The 22,680-nt window shown below is 38.7% G+C and overlaps 2 protein-coding genes across 6 annotated transcripts in view; both read right to left on the reverse strand.

Moving 5' to 3' along the window:
- Positions 1–8,409, reverse strand: part of LOC107740647 (KAT8 regulatory NSL complex subunit 1-like) — a 75,823-nt gene extending 67,414 nt beyond the window's left edge. For 2 of the 4 annotated variants that reach the window (XM_016553151.1, XM_016553149.1), the window contains exon 1: positions 5,737–6,237. The gene's annotated coding sequence lies outside the window, so the exon portion shown is untranslated. Of the gene's footprint in view, positions 1–5,736; positions 6,238–7,156; positions 7,269–8,390 lie in introns of those variants that run through there. The other 2 variants (XM_016553150.1, XM_016553152.1) reach the window with 2 other exon arrangements.
- Positions 8,410–9,608: 1,199 nt separating this feature from the next.
- Positions 9,609–20,711, reverse strand: LOC107740649 (cell division cycle protein 27 homolog). Of its 2 annotated transcripts, XM_016553155.1 has the most exons (19): positions 20,545–20,711; positions 19,321–19,396; positions 18,191–18,338; positions 16,618–16,743; positions 15,781–15,878; positions 15,482–15,654; positions 15,108–15,319; positions 14,834–14,945; positions 13,584–13,699; positions 13,411–13,510; positions 13,103–13,307; positions 12,518–12,690; positions 12,240–12,392; positions 11,938–12,146; positions 11,654–11,771; positions 10,808–10,937; positions 10,560–10,633; positions 10,306–10,471; positions 9,609–10,231 (listed from the first exon to the last, which is right to left on the reverse strand). In XM_016553155.1, the coding sequence occupies exons 1-19, from the start codon at positions 20,569–20,571 to the stop codon at positions 10,146–10,148; spliced, it is 2,502 nt and encodes an 833-aa protein (XP_016408641.1). In that variant the 5' UTR covers positions 20,572–20,711; the 3' UTR covers positions 9,609–10,145. The 2 variants fall into 2 exon arrangements, with proteins under 2 accessions (XP_016408641.1, XP_016408639.1); XM_016553153.1 differs by lacking the exons at positions 9,609–10,231; positions 10,306–10,471; positions 10,560–10,633 and having other exon boundaries at positions 10,686–10,937; positions 13,103–13,165; positions 13,238–13,307.
- Between the last annotated feature and the right edge of the window lie 1,969 nt (positions 20,712–22,680).

The raw sequence follows: 22,680 nt of genomic DNA on the forward strand, positions 1-22,680 counted from the left end.
TAAATAAGTGATAACCTTGTTCTTTTTTTGAACTAAAACAGGGATATTTCATTGCAAAATGATCATTCACATTCAACTGTGATTAAAACTCAAACACAATCAATACGTTCAATTAAATAAAAATGATTTCAAGCGGTTGTAATGTCTAGATGAAATTTCTCACAGTCTGGCCTGAGGAGGAAGTGTGTGAATGAGAGCTTATCTTTTTGACTGTGTAAAGGTAGGCGTGTATGAGAGAGCGCCTTTATTAAAAGCTTTAATAAAGCCTTTATTTAAAAAAAATGATGTACCACAGAGCAAAAAAATTAACAGTGAAAGTAACACGGTGCATCCCTACTTTAAACCCTAGGTTTGGACTAACCTTGGCTAACAACTTTTAACAACACTGACACAGCTGGTTTGAGAAACACAACAGCAGTGGACACTTGTTCTTTAAAGTGTAATTATTCTGTGTTATCATTCTCTTCAGAAGATCTACGTAAAAAAATAAATAAATAAAGAAAATCTTTGACTTAAGAGACAGAAGGGCAACTCAACATTCTCATGGAGTCTTGAAGTCTTCCATATGACTCAAGTATTCCCAGTAGGGCTGAACGATTAGTTGCATTTGCGATAATATCGCGATATGAAAAAACTCGATTTTTCAATTGCAGAGGCTGCGATTACACGGTCACGTGACACGCGAGAGTAAAGAGGTGTGTGCGACTTGAAGATCAGATCGGTGTATGACATCAAAGTACGGCGAGAGAAAGTATAAGGACAACAGCTCTACTGTACACTGGACGCGACAAAGCGACCGTTGCAAATCATTTTAACTTTGTGTCAGTACGTCATAAATAGAACAAGGCATCAGTTTACCGTTTCTACTGTATTTTGCCACTCGCGTCCGGTGTAGACACAGTGTTTAATGTCGTTGATGAGGAGGAAAGCCTGTGTGTGTCCTATGCCTTAGAGGACAGCATGAAACCCACAAAAAATAAATAAATAACAGAGAGAGAATAATAATAATAACAACAGTTATTCTCTCTATGCTATTTTTCAATGTTTCAAGTGATGCAGGTGTTTTTTTCCCTGTAGGTTTTTTTAATGAAAAAACACAGATTTTTCATAATGTTTAGTGAAATTATTTGGTAGTCTGAGGTGGAATGGAGATTCGGGAAAGGAGGGGGGTCAGATTTTTTTATAGGTTTAAAGGGTGGCGCGACCAAAAAAGTTCGAGAACCACTACATTACAAGTTAACAGACAGTGTTTAAAAAGTGCAGTGCACATGTTTACATATGTTTATTACAGTGACTTTGAATTACCTAAAGTAGTGTGGTAATGCAACAGATTTGTTTTTATATTTCTGCAATCTACTTTGTGTGATTTGTTACTGAATTCATATTAATGTTTACACCAGGCTTATTTGTCAGTGCTTTATGTTGTCATAATTATTACATGCTTACAAGGTTGGAAGTTCAACAAATCAGTCAATATACTGTGATTGTAGTTGTTAAATAAAAATGTCATTCATATCAATTCATGCATCACCTAATTTCATCGTAACATATAGGCCTGGCCTACAGAAAAGAACATTTATGTTTAATCTATCTAATAGTGTGTTGGTCATACTATACAATGATTTATAGCTTGTCTTTGTTGAATAATACAGAACATAAAGAGCTTTAAAAAATAATTGCATATTAAATCGCAATCGCAATATTGGTAAAAAAAAACAAAAATCGCAATTAGATTATTTTCCAAAATCGTTCGGCCCTAATTCCCAGCTGGGTGAATTTACTTACAGAAGCCCTTAAAGACTGAAATCAGAAAGCATTTCATTTAAAAAGACTTAAAGCAAATAACTTTCACCCACAAAAAAAGGCCTGTTGTTTGTAATACAGATACACTCGCCCTTGTAATAGATAATTCATGTTAATTGGACTTAAATGACAACCATCTCTGGGTGCAGGCCACCATGTCAGGTTATTTTTCCCAAACACATTAAACAGGTGGTCCTGTCTCACAATCTAACGGACTCCTCTCTGCTCCCAGGCAAATGGTCCGGTGGATGTCTCCAGCCCTGGCCTTGAACTTTCCAGAACATCCTTGATGTCTCCAGACACTGCTTGTCAGCAGCTTGCACTTTCTTTCACTTTTCATTTTTAACCTCCCAGAGAGAAAAGTCTTGCCAAACTAATCCCCTGCCAAAAAGAACAGAGTTCACTTAACAGATACAAGTTAAGAGCTAAGACTTTTAAGTTTAAAATAAAACCAGGCCTTGGGGTTTGGAGGTCAGACAAAAAGCAGGTACTGTAGGTGACATTGATTTATACTTCAAACTGACATTGATTGTGTAATTATTACACAGAGTAGTATGGGTATCAATACTCAAATGGATCATAACAGGATTAAAGAAAGATTGATTTAAATGCCTCAAAGAAATAATTCAATTATCTTTCAAATTCACTCCGACAGCCTTCAACAACATGGGAGCCAAAAATAACAATTCCATGCAGCTCAACAGCTGAGATCTGCAGCGACCCACACAAAATTTATATCAAGAAAGTAACAGACAAATTAAAAAACAATATACTAGAGTGTCAACATGACTTTAAGGTCACATTGCTCTACCTAGAGCTCATTTCTTGCCCTTAAAATCACAGGGGGAAAAATCAAAATTTCCAAATGACTGCACCGCCTTGAAAAAATTAAGGCACTTAGTCAATGGTATTGAGGTGTTACATAACAGCTCTTCCTGTGAGGAGGGGATGTAGGACAATGATAAATCTGGATGGAACGAAAAGAAAGTACACAACAGCTCATAATCATATGCCGACCCTTACAGACTCTTAAAATATCCCACAGACAGACCTTAACAATTCAACACATGTGCTGTGTACAAGAGAGCAAGTTTAATATGGAGAAAAACATCTCAAACAGATTGATGTTCCAGTACAGAACACAAAGGACCTCAAAACCAGGAAATAAGAGAGCGAACGGAAAACAAACAGCATGAGAGAGAGACACATGACATTTCCCATTTTGGATCAATACAGTATCTATATATTGGGTGGGCGGGGGGCGGGGGGTGGGGTTGGGTCTAGCAAGGCTTTGTTTCAACCATGTTTTAACCCCATCTAGGGGAAAAACAAAAGGTTTCAGAGAAACAAATAGGCCTCCATTTAATAAATAACAGTCGATGTCTTGTGGGACAGACAATATGTAATGTATCTGAACGTCCTATAAAGGGCAAAACAGATCAAGGTTCAAAAGTCAAATTTGCCACGAAAGACATATAGCAATAAAATCGCGTCATTAATCAGGAACAAAACATCACGGATGTCTCTTTAAACCATAAACATCACGTACACATGCGGAACGGAACCTGTTATATTTGAGAGCTGAGATCAAGTGAGTGCTGCGAAAAATATGTAACGTAACACATTATATAATGGAAAAGTACAGCGCGTTACACTAACCACAGGTTGAGCAGGTTAATGTTCTATTACACTTAAAGCCCTCTGCTGTCCACAACCAGGCAAGATACTGAGCTTAATGTAAATACACCCGCAGATTATACGGAAAACAAGGGTTAGGGCGATTTTAAGGCCATAAAAAAACGTTGGCTGCGTTTCAAAAGCTGGCGTGATGCGTGCGAAAACAGCATTTTTGTACATTATTACGATCGTTTCGAGACGCAGCCTAATGTTGCGCGGCGCGAGGAGGTTCTAATAAAAATTCTCTCGCGACGTCAATCCGGTTCGGCGGGGCGAAGACACAACGAGGAGGGGAAAAACAACCAAATATTATGTAATGCAGCTAGTTATATGCAGCTAGTTACACCTAACATAATTCCCCGTGTCCAGGCTTAATGCAAAAGTTGTAACTGTTTACCACCCGATTGCATCATTTTTTTGCACATACATGCGTATATTTCGTACTGAACAGATATCGGAAATCAATTTGTGACTTATTTTCTTTAGAAGATATTAGAATAACATTTATTCTCATATTTTTTTTAGCCCCAATGTTGAGTCTTAAAGGGCCAGCTCGCGTTGACTGTATTACAATTAATCTGTATGACTGGAAATCCATGTAACGCAAAGGCCTGGGACAACATCCAGTAACTGAGATAGTAATGCATACGATTCGCACCAGCACAAGCGAAAGCCTACTGATCTAGATGCAGCAGACATATACTGCGCACCCACCCCGTGCTCTCACACACACTCATACTGCACGCGTTTAACCTACTAAATGTAAATAGCAAGGCTTTGTTTCAACCATGTTTTAACCCCATCTAGGGGAAAAACAAAAGGTTTCAGAGAAACAAATAGGCCTCCATTTAATAAATAACAGTCGATGTCTTGTGGGACAGACAATATGTAATGTATCTGAACGTCCTATAAAGGGCAAAACAGATCAAGGTTCAAAAGTCAAATTTGCCACGAAAGACATATAGCAATAAAATCGCGTCATTAATCAGGAACAAAACATCACGGATGTCTCTTTAAACCATAAACATCACGTACACATGCGGAACGGAACCTGTTATATTTGAGAGCTGAGATCAAGTGAGTGCTGCGAAAAATATGTAACGTAACACATTATATAATGGAAAAGTACAGCGCGTTACACTAACCACAGGTTGTGCAGGTTAATGTTCTATTACACATAAAGCCCTCTGCTGTCCATAACCAGGCAAAATACTGAGCTAAATATAAATAAACCCCCAGATTATACGGAAAATAAGGGTTAGGGCGAGTTTAAGGCCATGAAGAATCGCTGGCAGCGTTTCAAAAACTGGCGTGATGCCTACTAAAACGGCATTTTTGTACGTTATTAGGAACGTATCGAGACGCAGACGAATGTTGCGCGGCGTAAAGGGTTCTAATAAGAATGCTTTTGCGACGTCAGTCCGGTTCGGCGGTGCGAGGACAGAACCGGAGGGAAAAAAGAGGGGGAAAACAACCAAATATTATGTAATGCAGCTAGTTATATGCAGCTAGTTACACCTAACATAATTCCCCGTGTCCAGGCTTAATGCAAAAGTTGTAACTGTTTACCACCCGATTGCATCATTTTTTTGCACATACATGCGTATATTTCGTACTGAACAGATATCGGAAATCAATTTGTGACTTATTTTCTTTAGAAGATATTAGAATAACATTTATTCTCATATTTTTTTAGCCCCAATGTTGAGTCTTAAAGGGCCAGCTCGCGTTGACTGTATTACAATTAATCTGTATGACTGGAAATCCATGTAACGCAAAGGCCTGGGACAACATCCAGTAACTGAGATAGTAATGCATACGATTCGCACCAGCACAAGCGAAAGCCTACTGATCTAGATGCAGCAGACATATACTGCGCACCCACCCAGCGCTCACACACGCGTACACTGCATGCGTTTAACCTAACGTTACTCAATGTAAAGCGTGAACGAACTCGTGTCGCGCTTGATTACCAACTACGCGCTTTCGTAATACTGACACGTATAATTACGTCTGGCTGATTTTGCAACCTTGATGGTCTGACTTTCAACGCCGCCTACTTCACGGGTTTAACAAGAACAAACGTTGGAAAATAACTACGGAGAGCGAAAAGCGTCCGCATTTGTAGAGTTAACGTGCCCTCGACGTGCACCGTTTCACCGCGCGTCGATTTAAGTGCATAAATGCGCTAAAAACGTCTCGAGTTGCCTCACGCTAGCGAGTTTTAAACTAACAAAGAGAAAAGGAGGAACCTACCACGTGATGAGGAGCCGATTCCGGGGGAAATGTATGTAATAAATCCCCACGCTTAAGAAATATAGCAGTAATAACTGACAGGCAGAAGCAATTATCCAGATGCAGATTCCGCTGTTGCACGTTCAGGTGGAAAAATCCCGGGCCTCTCGCGCGCTCCGGTGCTCGGTAACCCCCTCCTTTTCCTCCTCCCACTCCTCCGGGCTGCGTTTAGGAATCACGAAATGGGCGAAAGAAACGGGGGCAGTCGAGCTATAGGAGCCTAGTCGGCTGTTTTTCAATCGTCCCCGACAAAAGCCGCGCAAAAGCAGTGAAATGTATCCCTTTTCCGGTCGTTCTTTGAGCGCAGTCCCTTCTCTCCTTCTCCGGAAGGTCTTCGTGCTCGATGTCGGCTGAGAAAACCCCGCTTTTGTCCGTTTTTTATTGTTGTCGTTCGAGGGGAAAGCGACGAGCTCGGAAAATGGCGGCTCGTTCCTCTCTCGGATCGCGAGTCTGACAAACAGAAAGAAGCGGAGCGGCGCAGTGGCTGGCGGGAGAGAGACGCGCTGCTCGGACTGGCCGCTAGAGGCGCTAAGCTTCCTGTCATAATGCGTCAAGACAATAGGGGGCGCCACGGTGAGGCGAAAATTTACTCTAGCACCAAAATATTCTATTGAAATGGTCGTATTTAGTCGAAAACGGTCAAAATATTAATTTGCCCATAGTTAAAATGTTTAATCCTTAACAAAGTAGCATAGCATGACACAGTATAACATAAAGATGAAATGAACACCATAAATAGTACCTAGAGCCCTGCCCAGTGTTGAATGTTTCTAGAAAGAAGCTCTAAAATAAATGTTGTGCCAGTAGAGGGAACTCAAGGGTCTCTAAAATGACTAAGAGACAGGAAGTGTTCGAGAAAAACATTCTAAATGAAGTACAATATGACCTAAAAACACTAAAGAAATCAGATGACACTGCACTGAATAGCTATGCATTAAAATAAATGTTATTCTTGAACCCTGCATGTAAACTGAACTAAAATGCAAGAATTGTAGTGATAGTAGTTATAATCAGGCACAAAGACAAAAAAATGGCAAAAAGTGAATAATTAAATGTGGAATTAAAAGGTAACGGAGTACATTTCTATCTTAAAACTCTGTGGCTAAGGCAGCTTTTATCATAGTAGGTTAGAAATTATGAAACCTAGTTAAGCTTCCTGTTTCTAGAGGCCCTCATAAACAAAAAGACAGCACCATCTACTGTTTAAAAAGGGAATATTTTTAACTAGCTTTCAGTGGCAATTGTTATTTAGCTGACCATTTTTGTCTGCTTATTCTAATAACTTTAAGTATGCATACTGCAAGTACATTCCCCTAAAATAGTACACGTGAATGTATTAAAACAGATGGAAATACACATATGACTTAAAAGAGTGTCAGACCTTAGAAATGACTGGGTTCCGTTTAATCCGATGGTTTACTGGAACCTCCATTATTAATCCAAATGTAATTTGTAAACTCCAAAACGAACAAGGCAGTGGTTCAACCTGCAGTCTGTATAAAAAAAAAAAATAAAAATAAAAAAAACGACTGTTAGCATTTACATGCATACATAAATTGTTAGATACATTTTTAAATATTAAGTCTGAATTACATAAATTAACTTTGGCCAGGTGTTTTACACTTTAATCCCTCTCAAAATTGTTTAAACGTTATATTTTAAGGTTTAAATATCAAACCTAAATATTCGTTACATAAAATAGAGCTAACGTTACTGTAAACATGTCGTTAGTCTGCCACTATCAGATCTTGGGAAAACAATAAAAAGAGATTTTAAACGCATTTACGTAAGTAAGTTAAGCTTAATAGATCATTAAAATGTAAATAAATGAAGGGGGGGAAAGACTAACAAAAAAGTCAAATCCAAAACAAACAGCGCTTTAGCAACTGCGCTTCCGAAGGCAGATGATGGAGTTACGGACTGTGTTTCAAAAGCAAACAAGCCGCCTACCTAGACAGCATTTCTGACGGCACACGCGCGTTCCAAATGCTGTCTAAATAGGCAGCTCACTAGGTTTTTAAACACAACCACATACAATCAATTCCAATGTAACTTCGTGTAGAACTTACACTATACGTAACTTGTATAGAAAACAAATAATGGATATTATGAATACGAATATTACATCATCTATTAATTAGATAAGTTCTTTAAATAAAGTACAATATTAATTTCATTTACTCATAGGCCCGTTGACTGTAGGTTTAGCATGCTAACATCATCAGCTGATAGTCTCTGCTGTATTATAGCCTTTCTTTCATCCCCACTCACATCTTGAAGACGAATTCACAGGGTCAGTTTTTAGCGGACATTTTCAACTGTAACTACAGGAAACATGTCAATTTTAGAGTTGTTTTAATTTTATCTGGTGGTTAATTCTGACAGACCGAGAGATTTTTTGTACCCAAACAATTTTTGGCCTGTTGACTGCAATCTCCGGGATGAAATTACTTTGTCATAATGTCTACCGCTCACTGAATGAGAGGAAAAATAAAACACCGTTTTCTTCTAGATCTTATTCAACATTTTACGTTGAAAGCAGTATTTTGCCCATACGAAAATAGCAAAAATAAGTATATTTTAAATGACAGAGTACAGAATTCACGTTCACTTACCTGCACAGATCAACCAGACTTGAGCCGGAAGTACCGCCTCATTTCAACCTGTGATTGGTCAGTGGGCGGAAAGGCGGCCGCTGATTGGCTGGTTTTTATGTTTTTAGCAAGAGATGGGCTTACGAGTGAAAGTAAAAAACTGTAACTTTGCTAAAGAGTTGATTTTTGTTAGATGTTATTGACTGTTTAATACATATGTACCAAACACACGGTCACGGCTGAACTTAAATTAGGCCTAACATAAAGCTTAATATCGCCGTATCATTGTTAGCTGTTGTCAGTCTCCCAAACGATTTTGTAAATGTCAACGTTTATCTATGGAAATAAATTATTATTATTAGACATTCATAATCACGTTACAAGTGCTGAAACCTTTAATTGTCCACTGAAGCAAGATCGCATTTTATATTTCACGTATTATATTTCACATTAGTATCAATAACTAGCAATCATGGCATTTTCGTGTAAACCGTGGTAATTTTACAAACCTATGAACATTCAAAGATAGTGTTTAAGAAGAAACCAAAGTGTGGATCAACGTACTAGGCTTCGCATTTCCCTTCAATGACCACATCAGGACTTTCAGTCAAAGTTGTTTATTCTATTACTTTTAATTCCTTAAAATGTACAATACGAAGCATTTAGCAGAGATCAAAAACATTTTATAATAATAAACATGTTCTGGTAAAATAAAATCCATGAAAGACACTTTGTGCAGATTTTCTATGTTCATCAGTATTGTCCTCAACAGCACCAACATTTCAGAAAATTGTCTCAAGAAGTCTGACCACTGGTCACTGTGCCATACAATAGTGTTGTTAATTTGGACACTGTGGTCTGGTTTCCTAAACACAGATGAAAGGGTGTCAAGGAACCACCCCACCTATACGCTTATAATTTAATCAACAATGCTCTAATCAATGTCTTGCAGCTGGGCAAAAAACATGGATTTGGATGTTTTGAAGGTAGATAAGAGCGGAACAGATGAGTGTGAGAGTGACACATTTTTCCGATTAAGACAACATTTTTTTTTTTAAACATAAGTGCTTCTTGAGCATCAGTCACACACACAAGTTTTAAAATCTGGTGGAAAAAGATCGGCATCATCCAGAACTGGTACTTTCTAGTTAACGTTCAAAAACATTGTTCTTCTAAACAGATGGTAATCTGATAGAAGATATGCAGTTTACGTTGAAAATCATGCCAAACGCTTTTTTGATGTGGACAGAAAGTGCTTTTTTTCTCCCAGCAAATACGTTCCATGATGAAAAAGGGAGGGGAGAGGAATCAAAGGACTACCAACTCTTACACAGGTCTTTATTCAGAGTAAATGCCGATAAAATAACATAAAAGGCCTAAGCATTAAGACAGGAACATCCATGAATGTCTGTGGCTCTTTTTTGAGTCTTCAACTGACAATTAACTTGTTGAGAAGACAGTGGAGTCATTGGCAAATCTGGGCAATTTGAGCTCAGGCAGAACTTGAATTCTGTCTGCGATAAGGGACGCCTGCCAGTGACGATGAGGGATGAGACAGGACCAGAAGATCAGACCGATGAGAGACCTCTATGGCATGATGACGAGGCGGTGGAAAAAGGCAAGAACGAATGATGAAAATAAAACGACAAATGAGGAGGTACTGTTATTAGCAGCAGTTTGTTTTCCTTTTTTTCTTCTTCCTCCTTTTTCCAGAGCTGAAGTCTTCAAGTAGGCCCCAAATTGGCATTGTTTCAAAGTCCAGAGTGGTGTCGGGGGCTACAGAACCTCATCGCTCTCCGTGGTGTGGAGCTGCGTGTCATCAGCGTCCGTCATACTGCTCTCCTGTGACTCCTCCACCTCCGCTGCTGAGAGCAACGAACAACATTACATAGTGCACACAGGGCCACTTAAATGGCTCACTGCGTAGTAGACTTACTTGAGTAGTAGGGATAGTCATCAGGAGTGACAGGTTCGTCATCATCTGGGAGGTATCGCTTATCTATGGCCTCTTTGATCTGATTATTGGCCCCTTTAGGGTCCAAGTCCATGGCCCAAGAGAAGTTCATTAGCGCCAGATGAGTCTGGCCAAGCTTCTTATAGACCTATATAGATGATGAATATTTTTTAGTAAAAGATATATTTGATTAAAAAAAAAATACACAGAAGTATACAACTGAGTTGTAGGAGTACCTTTCCTATTAAGAAGTAAACAAGGGACTCTTTGGGCACTATTTGTTTCAGCTCTTCAAGCTCCTGCAGAGCCCATTTGTTTTGGAAAACAGGTTTGTTTTTTGTTTTTTTGCAGTGCAAGCAACATTTAATGCCACGACTTTAAGACTTTCTGCTGCAATTTAAGACCTTTTGATGCCTTAATTTGTGAAAGAACGAGTGAATGCTGAATCTTGACTGCTTAATGTCATGATACAAGTTGGGGAGTACCTTGTACTTTTCATTGGCAAAGAGAATAGAGGCCCTATGGAATTTGCATAGCGGGTTCTTGGGGTCGATGCTAATGGCTCTGTTGAGGGTCTCCAGTGCATGGTCTGATTTCTTCAAAGCATGTTGAACCTGAAAGCTGCCTGTAAAGAATAAATTAGTTCAATTTCAAAAAGATGGTTTCTGAAGGTAAATTTAAGACTTTTTAGACCAAGTAAAGAAAATTCAAGGAATACATTTATTGGAAGACATCAATATGGTGTCTAAATGTAAATGTTTTGCATTAGCAATGCTTCAAAGTTGCTTCAAACAGATCTCAGAAAAAAAAAAAGCTTATGGCTTGAATACCTCTGCTCCAAACCACCAGAATATGAAAATATTTTTACCTTTTGATCATACTGCAAAAAGTGATGTTCTTCCTCTGTATTTTTGTCTTGTTTTCCAGTACAAATATCCAAACATTCTTAAATTTGTTTGTTTTAAGCATAAATGTATTAAAATTTTGTTGTTTTTTTAATTTGCATCTCAATCTCAAGTAAATGTATCTAAATGTACACTCACTGGCCACTTTATTAGGTACACCTTGCTAGTACCGCATGGAGCACATGAGAAAGGATATGAAGATGCAGCAATGCAACAATTCAAGCATCAAAAATTCGAACAGTCGGCACCATGTCTTTCACCTATTTATGTATAATAAACAAGTACAGGTATGCTAGTCTGGCATTAACAAATTCAAAATAAATAAGGTCATGCAACAATCTTGCACTATTATTTCCCAAAGAAATGAGTGTGTGGGCTGCTTTACTTTAGATTAGCATTATTTTCTCTGCATTAGATTTACTCACCACTCCAATATGACAAAGCAGCACAGAGCTCTGAGGATTGATGCTCAAAGCCTTCTTGAAATGAATCTCGGCTAGGTTAAATTTCTCCTGCTTGTAGTAAATCATTCCCAAGCCGTACCTAAAAGACAGAAACACTGAGCCTTTTAACTAAAAATGACAAGTGGTTTTCATAATTGAAACTAACAATGACAATATAAAATGAACAGTTTTATTTTTTCACATTTCTGGTTTCATTTAAAGTAGTGTCTCATTTCCAAAGCCAAAGAGTAGAGTCTGAACCGTACCAGGCATTGTAGTGACGTTTATTGAGGCGTATAGCATTGCGGAAGCAGCCCAGGGCTTTCTCCAGCTCCTCTGTGAGAACTAGTTCATGCCCTAATAGTGTGTATGCGTATGCAAAGCTGGGGTCCACCTGGATGGCCCTTGTGAAGAACTTAATGGCTATGTCATGTTCCCGCTGTAAGCTGAAACAGTTACCAGCTACACACCAGGGCTGTACACAGAGAGAGGAAGAAATAAACCATAAGTAAAAGCATTCAAGATCTGCAAACCCTGCTCATTTGCTATATTACTCCGAGAGAGGTACCTCTGGTGAGTTTTTGTCCATGTCAGTGAGATCTTTAGATAGGGCGGAAAGCGCCACATCCTTTTGTAAATGCCAGAGTGTTGTGGAATAGATCTCCATACCTTCCACTCGATAGCTCTCAATACGCCGGACTTCTGAGAAAATCCTCTCCGCCTGGTTAAACGGACACAAAAATTCAGTCTTGATTATCTTTTCTGCAATTCACTGTTTGAATCATTTTTTTGTCTCCATTTTCTACCATTGATAAATTCCTGCTAATTTCAACAAGCCCGACTCACCTGCATGTATTCAGCCAATTCAAAGTGAGCTCGTCCGATCTGACCCAGCACCCAGCCTGTGTTGTAGTGGTGTGAAGGCAGCTGACTCAAGATGTTAATGGCTTCTCTGCAGTTGTAAGAGCAGAGAGCAAGATAGCCCCTCCCAATATCCCGCATCAACGTCATCAGCCCATCTGAATAAAACAGAGGAAACAAATTCAAGTTTAGGTGGAGTTACATTTTCAAAATGCATCATATTTAATAATCCTAATAATAGGATTCACTTTCTTTTTAACAAATGTTATAATTTGTTTATAGTTCTTTGAAGTCAACATGAAACGGAAGTTGTGATAGTGTTTTCTTCTCTATTGTAACATCTAAGAGATATTTTGATTAAAGATTATGAGGGCACATGAATAAAAAAAAATGAGTGCACATAATAAAATGTATTATTTATATTATTATAATTAGTTAATTAAAATATATTATTATAATTAAAATATAAATACTGCAATATTTCATAAAAAAAAAAAGAATTGTTTTGATTGCATTTGATTAGATTTTATTCCTTAAATACATCTTAAAAAGACAACAAATCTCAAATACCTGCAGCAGCCTTTTGTAGATTAAAAGCCTGGAACTGCGGTGAGCTGATGTTGCCTTTTCCTTCTGATATGGAAGAATCAAGCTTGAGGATCTCGATGCTTTCATTCAGGTTAGATGGGGTGATTCCTCCCTTACCCGTTTTCGTTTTGGTCTTTCGGTTAGGAATCTTGGTTGGGAACTTCATTTTCAGCTTCTTGCTGTTCTCCTGTTCAATTCCATCATAAAGAGTGTTGATAACACTTCCTCTAAAGAGTGGCTGAGGATTTTCAGGAGTGTATGCATAAACTTGTACGTGTGAAAGACAGTACCTTGGCAGTGGAGCTGGCACTGGTGAAGAGTCTTGAGCTCCGCCGTGGCTGCACATTTGGGGGAGCAGCAATTGTTGGGCTCAGCACTTGCGGTGTAGTACTACAAAGCAGAAAGAGATGTCATCAGAAGCCATTATCATCAGTTGCCTGTAGAAAAGTGTGGTGACATGTACCTGGTTTGTGGGGCAGTGGTCTGAGTTTGGTTGAAAGGGTTTGGAATGACCTCTCTGCTGTTTCCACTCTGTGCAAACACTGACTTCGTCCCCACTTGGCTGATTCTACTGACGGCCTGAAATGGCAAAAACTATTGTTTTAAAAGACATCATTTAAAATTTACAGTTTGATTATATAAAGACTATTTTTGTCTAGTAAAACATTTTTTAATAAACCTTACATAAATAAAATTTTGAAGATTTGATTTGGACAGTTTGTATTATAAATAGAACACAGAGAGGTTTTTCACACTCTTTTTTGAATAAGAGTTCAATGTACTACTAGGCTTGCCGCGATAGACGGTGTTGACGGTGATACCGGTGTTAAGCCGCAACACCGGTTACGTCACTTGCCCACCGCGTCACCGACCCCCACCGTCGTTTTGATTTTTAAGTTATTTGTTAATTTATATTAGGCATAGCCTGCCCTATAGCATGGTGTATTTTTATTTGTTTTGTTAATAAAAGTTACGCCGAACTGCCGCTAATTCAAAAGTGAAAGTAAAATGAGCACGATGCTTTTAAGCTATTTAAAAGCGAAGGAAATCGAGGAAAAGAGGGACAATTCAAACGAACTAAAAACGAACAATTGCTTTACTCCGAATTGCCGCTATTTTAAAGTGAAAGTAAAATGGGCACACCGCTTTTACAAGCTATTTAAAAGCGAAGGAAAGCTAGGAAAAGAGGGAACGCCCCGCCCCCACGGTGATACCGGTATTACCGGTGTTGTCACACGCCGATTAACCGGTGGGAAAATTTCCTCACCGACACAACCCTATGTACTACAGTGAAATTAGTGCAGCAGAGAGCTAGTAAACTTCACAATTAATTACAAAGAAACATAACATGTGGAATTAAATGTTAAGACTAACTAACCCAGACAATTTAAAGAAAAAAGCTGCAAAATCACATTTACATACAAAGTACACATTAATACAATTTTTGTATCAGAAACCTGTCCCATTCTTCTAAAATTAACTGGGTTGGCCAAACAAAGACTTAACGTTACAGTAATACAAACAGGTGTACAAAAAGGGTGTAAAAACTAAACTACATTACTCTTTTTTTTCTAGTGAAATAAACCTCGACTAATGTTACAAGATTTTAAGGAAAAAACACAATTATACAAAAGCGTAGATCACAGCCCCTGAAAAATTCAAATCCCATGGAAGTACTTTAATTGCAAGCTGCTAGAAATAAAGGCGGCTTACCTTCTTCGGAGGGCCAGGCGGAGGAGGAGGTTCCATCCCACTTCCACTGTGACTGTAATTTTGCAAGTATGTTGGGTCTCCCGGGCTTGGCTCCAGAGGCAAAATTCCAAAACTACACAATTTTAAACGGATAGATTACTAGAATGAAAACATAAGAGCCAAATCATCACATCCATAATTTGAATCAATAAAAAAGTACTTGGGATTACATTAAGAAAGCCTCATGCACAGTTAAGTGTGAGGTGAGACGGCCTTAGTGATCTATGGTCATTACCTCGGTGTGAGGGGGCTAAGTGTGGCCATGCCCCCCAGCAGACATCGGCCACTCTTGGGTTTGTTTTGCATTTGTTTGGATAATAGTGAGCCACCGGTGCCCAGTGGCACAGAGTCTGGCGATATGACGGAGGAGTCGATGTAGGACACAGAGGAGTCCGTATTCAGGGAGTACTTTGAGTTAGAAGATTCTAGATTGAGCCGGTTTAGCTCCTTTAGAGAGAGAAGAAAGACAATGCCAAGATATGATGTAGAAGACAATCCAAATTCACAACGTCTAATATGTCCCCAAACAATACCTCATATACTTCATGCACATACATATCTCCCTATAAAACACAACAAAATGCATGAAAAACCACAGGAAAGACATACCAAAGTGTCCTGTGGGGTCTCCATTAGGACGGTGTCGACCTGCCGGTGTCCCATGTTGTTACTAGGTGTGTGTGCAGGGCTGATGGGAGGAGGGGGTACGACTCCTCCACTGCCTCCACTGAAATTCTGCAAGGAGGTCAATCTAAAGATCTGCTCTGGATCCGGTCGCTCTCCTGTTGCACAGAGAGCAGAGTTTAAAATCACATTATCAGGCATCCTCTCCTCAGGGAGTCTTGTAACTGCACAGCTTGGATGAGGTTCTTATGATGACCCTAATTAATAACGAGAAAGGAACTCACCGATTTGACAAAGAGACTCAAATGGAGACCATAAGAAAGGGTTCTCGCTCATGCTTTTTTGGTAACATTCAGCTCCTTTTGCTATCCGATCTGTTTTGCTGCAGGGATAACGAAAGGAGCATGATCATCAAAATTTTAGCCACTGGAAATGTTTCATAAAATGCATTTTTGGTTTTCCACAACTTCAAAATCCAACAACAATCTTAGACAAGGAAAACAGACGATTTTACTGGATTTAATGTAAATAACAATGGATCATTGGCTGAAGGAAAATGTCACATTTACAGTTGTCAAGAAACACAGATTCTCTGTGTTTTGAGAGAGTCATGAAGAAACCCAAAGGAACAGTGAGAACAATAAAACAAACTTACTGATGTCTATGGAGGTATACTGCAGTCAAAATAAAAACATTACAAATGTAATCCTAGTTGTGTAGTAAACTCACATCCCCAAAAGTGATTGTACTCTTGGTTATTAGCACATGAACAAAAAGTGTAAAGGCTGTGAGGCTATTTAACAAAACATATCATTAAGTACAGAAAGAGAAAGGAATCTCTCTTATGAGAATATTCAGAACTCTTAAAGCAATCTCTCAACAGTAACTGAGTGCTGCTCTACACAAGTGCAAAACAAAACAGTCAAAAGAGCCCTGTCTGCCTCTAAACCCATTACAGATAAAGAGCTTTGGTACCAGCCTGCTTCATCCAACAAATTAAACACAGCCTCTCACAAGCAGCTCTTTCCCAGGAACAATTGCAAAGCAGATATTTTCGTATCTTCACTAAGGTTCATTGATTTCAGTAGGTGAAGGCAAGTAACCAAACAAGCTCAACTTACCAGTAGATTTGCCCCAGCAGAGCCAGAGTGAAGCAGGCCGAGTCTCCAAACTCAGTAATGATGTCATCTTGGCTCTTCTGTTTGTTCAGGACCCCTCCGGTCAGGATCTGCTCTCCCTCTGCCAACCTAGTGGAGAAAAACACAAATCAATCAAAACTGCAAGAAATTCGTAATCAAATTCATAAGATGACAATAACTGTGTTTAGAGCTGATGTCAATCTTGAACGAAGGTGAAGCTACTCCTGCCCCCTACTCCGCCCCCTGCCCTCCCACGTCTCACACACACACACAAGCGTGACTTTAGCACTATATTTAGTAACTTTCAGACCCCTTTAGCAGCTTTTTTCCATAAAAGGTACATACTGACAAACCTAGTGACTTTTTTGGATAAACCTTAACTGTCATTCAGTTGGAAGATGTCACCAGTACTGCCCCGCGAGCGCGAGGTCTGACTCTCCCAGTGCAGTATCACATCTCTCCGCGTTTATTCTGTGCAGTGAGCAGCAGAGAAGCAGCACATTCAGTTGGCCGTACCGCAGCCGACTTAGTGCTGGGCGGTATGACCAAAAATGTATATCACGGTATTTTTCAAAATTATACTGGTTTCACGGTGCATGACGGTATTTTTTTTTTCATGCATGACCGGGTGTTAACCATATTTTCTACTGATTGAGAGAGGAAAGACAGCACTGGAGAAATCTTCCAACTGAACCATAGCAAAGGTTTATCCAAAAAAGTTGCTAGGTTTGTCAGTATGAATATTCTATGGAAAAAGGTCTGAAAGTTGCTAAATCTAGTGCTAAAGTCGCGCTCGTGTGTGTGAGACGCGGGAGCTGATGGCAGGGGGCGGTGGATATTTGTGACGGTCAATGTGGATATTGTGGATTAGTTCTTCTGTGTCATCACGTTCTATTAGTTCTACAGCTTCAGTTTCGGAACTTTCACGCTTAGTAACACATACAGCTGTTCCCTCACCACAGTGCAACAGTGAAAAGGGACCCCTTTCAAACAGTGTAGCGTTCTGAACGTTGTTTAAGCGACATACACCGGTATTGCGGTAAAAAATTCTAAACTACATGTTTGTATTAAAGTAAAAATGGATGATAAATACGCCTTTTGAATGGAATTAAATGGCAAATACTTTGAGTGTCATTGTATTTATTTTCATATAAAAGGAACAGAACTGAAATTATATAATGTTTATCAGCAACAGAGCATGAGTGTGAATAGCGCGATATCCGCCTGTAAATTCGTTGGTATCTGTTCCACTTCGAGAGGTCAGAACTGTCCATCTTGACTGCACTTATTTCACTCCTCCCCTCACTGCAGCCGCCTACTCTCGCCCATCTCGAGGCTAGGTGCATCTCAAACGAGCCTACGGTCTTCAGCATAGGTTTGGAGGATTGTGAGGTATTGAGTATTGTGAAATTTGAATACAACTACTGAAATTTTACTATAGTAACAACCCTTACTCTAAGCTTTTGGAAGAGATAAACATAGATATAGACACAGGGATATGATGATGATGAGTCATGAGTTATGATTAGTTGGGGGAATAATTAGTCATCCATACTTGCTCAGTTCCACACAGCACTTGGCGAGGAGGTATTTGCATTGTGGCGTGGTGCAGCTGTGTCCTTTCAGGAGGTGGTAGGCCTTATACGCCTTCCCTGAACGGTAGTAGCACGTAGCCAGCAGGAAGAGCGCTTCTTCTGAACGGACTGATGAGGAAAAGAAAAAAAGAAAAGAAAATTCAGAGGAAGCTAAATTTAAGGCCAAGCAAAGAAAATGTAACTTCAATATGCGCTCTAAATATAAATGTCTTGTACATGTCTTTTCTTGTATTATTTAAAGTCTCAAAACTTGATTTTTAACAAAACTTTCAACAGATCTCAGGAAAAAAGAAGCTTATGGCTTGAATACCTCTGCTCCCAACCACTAGAATATGGAAATTATTTTTACTGTACCTTCTGATCACACTGCAAAAAAGTGATGTACTTCCTCAGTATTTTAGTTTTGTTTTCCAGTGCAAATCTCTAAAAAATCTTAAATCAAGATACATTTACTTGAGAAGAAAGATGACAAAATAAGTTAGTCTTGTCTTTTATCAATATAAAGTGAGTTTATGGTTAAAAGAACAACAAATATCTGCCCAGAAAAATCAACTTCATTCAAAGGGAAAACAAGTTTTCATACCCCAGTAACAGACATTTGTTTAAAGCATTATAACTCTCTTAATTTTGTTCAGTTTCTCAAAAAACAAGACACCATATGTTCAATTTGCACCTCAAGAAATTGTATCTCAATTTAGGGATGTTTAGCTATTTGTATTGGAAAACAAAATACAAATACTGATGAAGATATTCATGTTTTGCAGTGCATGCAACATTTAATGCCATGACCTCATGACTTTAATTTCTTCTCCAAAATGTTTAGGCTTTAATTTGTGGAAGGTTGAATTAAGACTTTTTAAGACCTGCAGAAACCCTGTATAAAATTAAATTCAGGCTTTAAAAACAACAATGCATGAAGCGCAAGTTACTTTAAACCATTTATCTTTAGGGGTAAAATCAATAAAAATGTCAGCTTCCATTTTGAGTCACACAAACTTGTTTTAATGCAATGCCTGAAATGCCAGCTCTGAAAGACGAGAGGAAATGGAGGATGTTGTCTGCCTGTATGGAGAACGATTTGTGCAATTACCCTCAGCATAGAGTCTCTCTGCCAGGAATACTGCATCTCGGTAGGCGTAGTGGTTCAGAGCATGCCAGACAGCAGCCTATGGACCAAAACACAACTGCTGTTACCTTCATCCCTTTTACAGTTGACGAAAAGGAGTATGCGTAACAACAACGATAAACCATAGCACTTTATGAATTAGGGTTGATGATTTTATTACCACCTGACAGCAAGTATACACTTCTGAACATCACCATTACAAATTAAATGGGCTCCCATATAAACAATGATACTGACTGCAGAGATTTTTACATTCATCATGTATATGAAATGATCTGCTGTCATGAAGTCACGTCTTGATCACAGTTTTAAGAAATGGTGAACGGTTTCAGACAGTATATACAAAGGCTGAAGATAAGGAGGGAAACCAGATGATGTTGACTGACAGATGAGATGCATTCTCTAGTTAGGCAGCTCGTTCTTCCTTTGAGACACAGCCAACATTGTACATACATTTGAACTGATGTCTGATGTTTTTGCCTGACAGACACACACAGGTTTAGCAGATGTGCTCGAGGAACCATTGGCTAGCTGGTATTTGACAAAGACTTATAAAAACCCACAACCTTTGACGTTTGTTGGCCCATTAAACACCATAACTTATACATTTAAAATTCAACCCTATAAGGAAATTATATGTTATGATTTTATCGCTGATGAGCTTCTATTTCAGACAACTAACCAGCTCCAGAAATTGCTAATGCACCAAATCTCTTCAAATGCACTAGTTTGTGCTAACTTATTCTTCATATATTGCGTGTTTGTGAATACCAGCCATCTCTGTAAACATTCAATTTCACGATTTATAATTATCCTCAACCCCGCTGATATTTTAACACTAGCGCCAAAACAAAACATAACTATCCCCACATAAATCCCAATAAATCAGATAGCTGGCTAACCTGCAAGACAACACATTAGCTTCCTTGAAAACTATTAACAAACAAACTGCCCTGAATTGACAAGCACTGAGTTTATTACAACAGCTATTGTAAATTAAAATAAAAGCAATGTGTGGTATGTTTAAAGGCAGGTTTTGTGTGAGGTAAAGGGCAGAGGCCGTTAGCATTAGCTGCTAACTGAGGCCACGGTGTAGCAGCGCTCAATCATCCGGTCTCTCGCGCTGGATAAAAGTCTTCTCCCGCAACTGGGTCCGCAACAGAGCGCTTTAACATTTAGCTCAAATACCTGGACAGGTTCCTGCAACACCGTCATTCCGTAGCCAGGCTCCTCTTCACCTCCTTTTTTGGTTTCTTTGCTCCTTCTTCAGTTGCTTTCTTAGCTCAGTATCCACTCCAGGCCAAAAGTAGCAAAACTAGCATCGAAGATTTGAACATTCCAACCGTTATCGGTGAATCCGGAAATGCCCGAACACGACCGATTCAAATACATACTTTACGATAAGGGCCGAAGGTTCTCGGAAATTGCCGATTAGGAAAACTAAATTTTCGGAATCATAGGGCGAAATGCAGGTAAAACTGACATAAAATGCCCACTACGTATAGAATGTTGTGAAGTTTAGAAAAGTTTGACTTTTATGTTGAATAATAACACTACAGGTTTTAACTAATGACAGCCTCGCTGACTGTCTAAGCTTTAACAAATTATAATATTAAACCTCAATACAACCCCATTTTTACGATATAAATAGGCAATTTCTTTATTTGTTTGTAAAACATAATCATATATAGTATTTATGGGGACCAAATAAGCTGGTGACAATGCAAGAACCAGTTAAAAGTTATTATTGCACCCCAAAAATTGAAAGCAAGCTAAACTAGCATAGCCTACTTTACCTAATCAGATATTCAGGTCGAGTAATACTATAACAATTACCTGAATGACATGTAATAAACAATACTATAGTGTGCGATACTATACATATACATATTCTAATGGAAAGATGGAAATGGAGAGAGTTATAAGTGTTCCGTAAGGCATCATCATCTTCAGTCTCACGTTCAGTCCAAAAATTGTGCATGTGTGTGTGTTTGGTTTAGGTATAGGCTACGTTATGGGGACAAAATGTTCCTACAAAGATGGCAATATCCCAAAACCTTGTCCTTGTAGGAACATTTTTTTGGTCCCAATGAGGAAAATTATAAATAATACAGAATTAAGTTTTTTGATAGTCTAAAAATGCAGAACGTTTTGTGTGATGGGTAGGTTTAGGTGTAGGGTTAATGGATAGTAAATACAGTTATAAAAACCAGTATGTCTATAGCAGTGGTTCCCAACCCTGGTCCTGGAGGCACCCCAACACTGCACATTTTGTATGTCTCCTTAATCAATCACACCTGATTCAGGTCATCAGCTCATTAGTAGAGACTCCAAGACCTGAAACTGGTGCGTCAGAGAAAGGAGACATGCAAAATGTGCAGTTTTGTGGTGCCTCCAGGACCAGGGTTGGGAACCACTGGTCTATAGAATGTCCCCATAAAACACAGAAACCCAACGTGTGTGTGTGTGTGATTTGAGCTAAAGGAGCACAAGTTATTATAGAATATGACAAACAGTTTCTGAGATTTCTGTCTTTCTTTAATAAAAAAAAAAAATAGATGATGGACTTGACTGGAAATAGGTGAAAGGTGGGGCTTACCAAGTGGATTTGTCTAAGAAGGGACTGAAATGGTAAGCCAATCTAATCACATCAAACATCAATTCAAACACCAATTTGAACATAAAAAGTTGTTAGTGTAATTCAGTAACAATTACAAAAATCAAAACTACACTTCGCTACATTTTTATGTGGCTTGGTCTGAAGATACTTGATCAGATCACCACACTCAGTGTGACACATTTCTCACTTTGAATTTCAGCCTGAAGAAGAGAATGAAAACAATAAGACCCCCCTCAAACAGAAACATAAATATTCCCGTGTCCGTGAAACAGATGTCTTCTCAGATGTCTTTTCCCCCAAGGGGACATTTAGTGATTATGATATCTTGGCCATCTGTATTTCCCAAATGTCAGACAAGAATTCTAATACTGAACCGCTCATACAATCTTTTCAATGCAATGACTTGGGGGTTTCAGTCCAAATACATGTCTTTTTAAAGGGGTCATATGATGCGATTTCATTTTTTCCTTTCTCTTTGGAGTGTTACAAGCTCTTGGTGCATAAAGAAGATCTGTAAAGTTGCAAAGACTAAAGTCTCAAATCCAAAGAGATATTCTTTATAAACAAAGAAAACAAAAATAAAGACTTTATTCCACATTTCCGTCTCTACTGCATCACTTGTGGTTCACAACAGTATCTTTTTTATTGAGATAACAATAGGGGAATACAAAGACATTTGAATCTGTAAAACAATAAAACCAAAA

This window comes from Sinocyclocheilus rhinocerous, unplaced genomic scaffold, assembly GCF_001515625.1.
Source record: "Sinocyclocheilus rhinocerous isolate Xijiao unplaced genomic scaffold, SAMN03320098_v1.1 scaffold705, whole genome shotgun sequence".
NCBI classification, from domain to species: domain Eukaryota; kingdom Metazoa; phylum Chordata; class Actinopteri; order Cypriniformes; family Cyprinidae; genus Sinocyclocheilus; species Sinocyclocheilus rhinocerous.

Coding starts and splice junctions, on each gene's coding strand:
- LOC107740649 (XM_016553155.1), bottom strand. CDS start 20,571: ATGACGGTGTTGCAGGAACCTGTCCAG. Junction 14,946..15,107: donor CTTAGCCCCCTCACACCGAG/GTAATGACCATA, acceptor AAAATTGTGTAG/TTTTGGAATTTTGCCTCTGG. Junction 12,393..12,517: donor AATTGGCTGAATACATGCAG/GTGAGTCGGGCT, acceptor CCGTTTAACCAG/GCGGAGAGGATTTTCTCAGA.